At 46.2% G+C, this 6,871-nt stretch overlaps 1 protein-coding gene across 2 annotated transcripts in view; it reads right to left on the reverse strand.

Annotated features, from left to right (window-relative positions):
* Positions 1–6,571, reverse strand: part of grm8b (glutamate receptor, metabotropic 8b) — a 104,649-nt gene extending 98,078 nt beyond the window's left edge. The window contains exons 1-2 of one of the 2 annotated variants that reach the window (XM_031857439.1): positions 5,680–6,571; positions 2,456–3,294 (exon numbers count right to left, since the gene is read on the reverse strand). In XM_031857439.1, the coding sequence (XP_031713299.1) occupies positions 2,456–3,007 (552 nt within the window). In that variant the 5' untranslated portion in view covers positions 3,008–3,294; positions 5,680–6,571. Of the gene's footprint in view, positions 1–2,455; positions 3,295–3,460; positions 3,714–5,679 lie in introns of those variants that run through there. The other variant, XM_031857450.1, reaches the window with a different exon arrangement.
* Between the last annotated feature and the right edge of the window lie 300 nt (positions 6,572–6,871).

Consider the following 6,871-nt stretch of genomic DNA (forward strand, 5'->3'; position numbering starts at 1 on the left):
CACACACACACACACACACACACACACACTTAATTGAAATGGCGGAGTCTTGAGTTTAAATGTTAGCGACTACAAACCAAACTCCTGCGGTCCGTCCCAGTGATCCGTCAGCTGCAGCCGAAGGTTGTGACGGCGCTGGTGAGCGGCAGCAGGGTGAGGAAACCTCTGCATCAGCAAAATCTGGCTCCCCCTCCCCCTCCTACCCCTCCCCCTCCCCCTCCCCGAGGCCTCTCCAGCTAATTTTAGCTAAGTGATGTTGTTGGGCCTGTTCTGTTCTCATTAAGCCGGCCGGGGTGCAACACACACACACACACGAATCACACAGCTCATCGCTAATTTAGCGCAGTGGAATTTGTTTTCTGTCACGGCAACAGCTGCGATCTTTTCTTTTTTTTTTTATGTCTACGAAGAAACAACATACGTCTGAAAACGTTATCCGCGCTGCATCCAGCTCCGAGGGAGGATGCCGATGACGAAGAGCTGGAGACTGAACATGCTTCCTCCACGACGGAGAAACATTTATTCAAGTTTGTTGTCTGCCAGCAGGTCTCCCTGCCTCTTCACCTAAACAATATAGAGGAAGAATAAGTCATCATGAAATACCTTCCTTCACTTTATGACAGACTAGTTGTACTGTGTTTAAAAAAAAACAGAGGATCCTCATGATCAAATACAAGACACACACAAATAAAGACCTTCTGCTCTGCTCAGTTCAGCTAACAAATAATAACAACCATCGGTTAAGTTGCAGTATGATTGATATGATAACTGTTTGATTTTTCTTAATTGTAACCTCGGTGACAAGTCTGTTAACCAAAACCAAATTATATTCAGTCTCATCGGATTTTGGCAGGAAAACTAGTTCACGCAAATCAAGTTCAGGTCTGTGGCGGAAATCGGGCGTCAAATCGTTTCATTCAGTTCAAAGATTCGTGGTCACTGATTGTGTGTGAAAGACCTTTAGCGTGGACTGACAAACAGGTTTTTAGAAGGCACAGGCAAACTGCTTGGACGCCTCTACTCCGACCTCGTTTCACGAAACATGTCAAAATGAGGGGTAATGAGCTCATGTTGCAACAGGCAACTTTGGTTGAACGGACCTTTAATCAATAATGAGGCAGGCGAGGTCGGCCTGTTTATGGAATTGTGTTTAAAGAAATCCCTCGGGACATGTTTAACTCTTATAATTAAATCTGCTTCTTCTACCTCGTTAAAAATCCTGAATCTAGAATCTATTTTAACTGCTGGACACAAGACGTCTCCGACTTCTCAGTAGACGTGACCTGGAAGCGTAAAGTCTCCACATCAAACTTGTGCAAGTTTCATGCCGGACAAACGACCGGCTTCCAAACACAAAATCCAGGTGAGAACACAGAAACTCTCCCGCGTCAACAGATGAATGTGAAAACAGACTCTGCACACTGAAGCTCAAACATCCAAGTGAAGTAAAACACATTTTGAGGCGAAGAGCGACTTTAAATTCAACCAAATTAAACATTTCCCTTTTGGCTCAGAGAATCAGAAATCATTGTGGCAGTCGTAGTGAAAATTGTCATTTTAAAAAGGAACGCTCTGTAACTCAAACCCGTTTTCTGAGCTACAAGTTAACAGACAAAAAGGTCACGGCGCCTTTTCTACGGATGACAGCCGACGGGCGGTTTGTTCATGTTGTGTGAGAGCGTCACCTCCAAAGAAAAAAAAAAACAACCTCTTTTCCGTTTTCACTTGAGCAGCTTCAGGATTGTTTTTAAATCAACACCAGATTTATGCTGACGGAGAAAACAAACAGTGGTCCTCTCACTCTGATAAATAAAGATATAACACCCTGTCTGGGTTAAAACCGCTCGTTTCTTCTCCACATCTGCTGCAGCAGAAGTAACAGGAGGTTGTCACGTGGTGACAGTAGGACGTTTTTTTAAAAAGGCACAGTCCCAGAGTGAGGATTCTCTCCCTCTCCCTTTGCAGCTTAAAGGGGCAGTTCACCCCAAAATCAAAAATACATAATTGTTTCCTCTGACCTGCAGAGCTGTTTATCAATCTAGATTGTTTTGGTTTGAGTTGCCGAGTGTCGGAGATAGACTGTAGAGAGGTCTGCCTTTTATCTAATAAAATGGAACTATGGCACTCGGCTTGTGGTGCCATCTAGTTCCATTATAACAGAGAGAAGGAAAAACAATATGTCAAACACTCACAATCTAGATTCATAAAAAGAACTTCAGGTTTCAGGAAAAACATATTTTTTTTAGGGTCAACTGCCCCTTTGAAAGACAAACTTCCTGTGTGACAATCTTATCTTGAGACGGACTAGACTGTCCTGATTGGGTGCAACATAATTTGCAAGAGAAGTGACACATTCCGGACTCATTGGATCCAACAAGAGTAGAAAAAGAAAGATTTGTTTGCAGTACGGGAGCAACCGCACCGATTCAACAGTCACCCGGCGGCGTTCTCTTACCTTGAACAGTCGCAGGATATTGGCCACCATGATCGACACGGAGCTGGCCGACGCCCCGATGACGCCCACCACTTTATCCGGCTTGGCGAAGATGGGCGGGTCTCCGTTGGCGCAGCGGACGTCGGAGCCGTCCCTCTCGATGAGCGCCTGCACAAAGGTGAGCGACTGCTCCAGGGCGTAGGTGTCGCGCGAACACGTGTCCAGGATGCGCGCGCCGAGCGTCATGTTGGGCAGCAGCTCCGGGTCCTTGTTGATGAGGTCGATGGCAAACAGCATGGCCTCCAGCCGGTGGATGCCCTTCTCTTTCTTCAGCTCGCCGCAGGGGACGCCCCTCTCGCCGCGAGCGTGCACAGGGAACAAGCCGCCCAGGATGACATCACCATCCAGGCGGATGGAGTGGCCGAAGTCCGGCAGGGTCTGCTGGGAGTCAGCCAGCACGCCGGGCTTCTGGGCGGCAGCGGCGGCTGAGCCGAGCAGCCAGCAGCTCTTCAGCATCAGCAGGGAGAGGACGCAGTGGCCCGTGACACCCGGGGGCTTCAGGCCCCTCGCCATTGTCCTGTGAGTCGAGCTGCGGGGAGAGGGAGCGGTGGTGTGATCGCACAATCAGCAGGTAGGTGGCGCCGGTTGCTGGAGTGGTGTGGAAGAACGGGACAAGCCAGACCATGGGGGTCCCCCCGTCACCCCAGGGCAGGGTCAACCACGGCGGGCGGTCCCACCTACGAACACTGACCCGGGAGTTGTCCTGCGGTACAGGTTCCTGTGTCGGACATGGCGGTCTGCAGACGAGGAGACGGAGCTTGGCGGTCTCAGCGGCTCCAGTTTCACATTCTTCCTGAAACCTGTTGGGAGATCCAGACCGGGGAGGAAATAATCAATATGTGATCAATAAACCAGAGAATATAAGCATTTCAGGGTCTCCAGCATTCTGTTTTGTACGCTTCCATTCAAACATGGCATGTATGGATCTTATTAATGTCGACTGTGAGGTCATTTTCTTTTACTTACCTTAAGATGTTTGACGTTTCTACCCAAACTTTGATTAATTTCCGTTGAAATATTTCTCATAAAGTCACACGTTTCATCTTCTAATTTAAGTTGAACACAAACAAGAGTTGAATCAACAGTTTATGGTGGAACTACCTTCTTTTTCTTTTTTTACCTGGTTGTTTCCTGGCTTCATGTTCGACTCCTCAATCAAGACACATCATCAGTTAAAATGGCCTCTTGTGCTCTACAAGCAGGAAGTGGAACAGACCAACTGTCTCTGATCGGGAGGGGGGGGGGGGGGATTCCAACACGTGGAATAAATCGGATGGTTTGGCACCTCTTGTATCGATCATGGAGACATGTGTTAAAACTTTGTGCTATTTTTCTCTGTATTGAGTGTCATACTGTTATACAATTTTTCTTTTTTGCAACAGAAAAATCCAAAGAATGTGTTATATATTTACACCACATTTGGTGCAGACATTCATGGTTCCCAGAGGATGAATTCTATTAACTTTGGTGATCCTTTGACTTTCCCTCTAGCGCCACCGGCAGGTCAAAGTTTTCCCTTGTCTTGTGAAACATCTCAACATCTAAAGGATTGGCACCACATTTGGTGGAGACATTCATGTTCTCCACCAAAAACATAAATCCCCCATAGACTTACATTGTGAAAGAGACAGCGGATTTTTATTTTTATTTTATTTAGGTTAATCAACTTCCCAGTATGAGCACATAGTCGTTATTATAAACATTATGTCCTAAAAGTTGTAAAATGCACTAATAGAGTTATAATGAACTCCCATTTGTGGGAATGAGCCCGAGACAGAGCGTCTGGGAGGCGGGGTTAAAGGAAACGATAGAGCGCTGACTCTCTGGGCCCATCAATGTGGAAGATCTGGGTAGTTTCATACCCAGAAGACAAACTTTTTTCCGGCTTCATGCACCACTGAGTGACTTTCACAGGAATGCTGTTTCCTCCAGTGGCCAATCAGCAGTCCCCTGCAGTGAGTAATCCCATCAGACTTAACCTCTTGGCAACTTGTTCTGTTGATTAAATCTTATCTGCACTTAGACATGCACCATATTAGAGTTTAAAGGTGTATTAAATTAAAGAATTGAAATTAAAAGCAGCATATAACAGAAATGAGGGCACACAAATCAACAACAGTTTAGTGGTGTTGCGTAGATGAAAACTACATTTTTAATTGGCCCAGTGTTTGTGCACGTAGAAGGAATTTGCATCTCTCTCATTGTACTTAAAACAAAAATAGAGCACTGAAGAAAAAACTGTGTAAACAAAGAACCTGCGCTTTTGGTCGTTCATTACGGTGCCACCACGCGGCAGATTGGAGTCCTATTTCTTGGGAAGCTCTGGCACATCATTTCCTGTTTTTTGGCCAAATTTCATGTTTTATTTGTATTATTATAACAAGATTACAAGGTGGTGGAACAAACCTTGGTGCTGCTTATTTTTTAGCCATCCTTGTCCCTGACCTCAGTGACTAACTGGAGCCAAAAGAAAGGTCTGGTATCTACATACTTTTGGCCATGTAGTCTATTTAAACAGAGGGTTACATTGTGAGTTTCTTTCTTATCTCATCTTTTTCATACTTTCTTCTTCCCACATACATCTCAAATCTAAAATATGATTCATCAAACACACACACACACACACACACAGGCAAACACATGTATAACATATGCCTCGTGCTACACTCCACGTTTACACACGCGCTGAATAAAATAAAATTCGTAGCCTACACTACGATCTCAAGCACAACTGCGCGCACTCGGGCACGAATGCATCCCACCCTCATGAGTGCGCGCGAACACAAACATTCGGTTCAGTTTCTTAAACACACGCGCGCACGAGCGAAACAGCGCGAGCTCAAGTTACATTCCAGCAGAATCAGCTGATGTCAGAAATGATTCATCTGATCTGAAACCAGGCGAAACACACGACACACGTACAGCAGTCTGAGTGCCTCGTTATTGATTTACAGGCGACTGGTCAACGAACTAATTGATTGATTGATTTTACTGGTTGATTGACAAAATAATAATCTGCACTATGTCACAGTGAGAGCTCGTATACAACATAGTCCCATCCCAATAAACCAAGAACAACGCAGATAAATAAACTGTTTTAATAATCTGCAGTCAGCTCTTTAATTGATCATTGATTGGTTGATTGATCCTGTGAATTGTGAATGCTGCGTGATGTGTTCAGGTACCTTTTTTGTTTCCTCTCTGCAGAAGAAGCAGGTGTTTCCTCCCTCGGTGTCACAGGTCAGAGAAATGTTTTCTGTCTCCAGCTGTTTGTCACATCACACAAACATTTCCCTCTGAATTCCTCCGCCCGGAACTCGATCGGGCTCCGCATCAGCACCCATCAACCAAAAAATAGATTAAAAAAAATACAAATGTATTTAAAATCCACTTTTTTTTCTGTCCCCGCTAGTTGGAGATCACGATCCGGAATGAGAAGCGGTAAATTCCTCTGAACTGCAGGTTTTAACTGACGCTCCGGATTCACCTGCAGGTGTCGGTTCGACTCCGCCCGCCGCCCAGCCGGGGGGGTGATGCTCCGGATCCCGGGTTCCTCTCCTCGCACAGACCGCACTGGTCGCTCTCAGAGCAGTGCGCCAGACTGGTCGCTGCACGGCAGAGACATCTTCACATCAGGGTCGGGATGTTACAGAGGACCGAAGTCACGGACGCGCTTCTTTTCTTTTTCTCCGCTTCTCGCAGCTCTCCGAAGTGCGCGGTGCGGTGCGGTGCGGTGCGGCGCGGCTGTCCTGCGTCACAGGAAACACGGAAGGCTCTCGCGCTCATCACACCACCCGAGTCCAGGCTGATGGGGAGTCTGAGGGTCGCATCCAAGTTCCCCCCGGTGACAGAGCCGGTCTAGGGGTCCTAGGGTGGGATGATCCAGGTCCTGATGGAGAGGAAAGTGCGTCCTATAGGAGAAAGCGCGCGCGCGTTTGTGTGTGTGTGTGTGTGTGTGTGTGTGTGTGTGTGTGAGTGTGTGTGTGTGTGTGCGGCTCGCGCAGAGACAGATGAAGTTAATGAGCTTGATCACGCAGTGTGTCAGAGAGAGAGAGGCTGCATGCTGAGAGGTGAAGCAGCGCAGATGATGGAGGCAGGTCGCCCCCCAGCGGACAAACTGCGCAACTACACGCAAACCGCCGCTTCAGCAAAGACCTCCATCTACTGACGTTTATTGATGCAATTTAAAGAGTCACTGGTCTGATTTTTTTTATTGTAATAGAATACTGAACATTAATAAGTGGTCTTAAGCATGTCTTAAAATAATACTCATAAAACTCATGATACTCAAATTAAAATAATACTCACATGCCATATGTATTTAATTATTATCATTATTATTATTGTCATATGTTTTATTATTATAGTTAAATTCAT

Source organism: Anarrhichthys ocellatus, unplaced genomic scaffold (assembly GCF_004355925.1).
Source record: "Anarrhichthys ocellatus isolate YVR2014 unplaced genomic scaffold, GSC_Weel_1.0 scaffold2, whole genome shotgun sequence".
In the NCBI taxonomy this organism is placed as follows: domain Eukaryota; kingdom Metazoa; phylum Chordata; class Actinopteri; order Perciformes; family Anarhichadidae; genus Anarrhichthys; species Anarrhichthys ocellatus.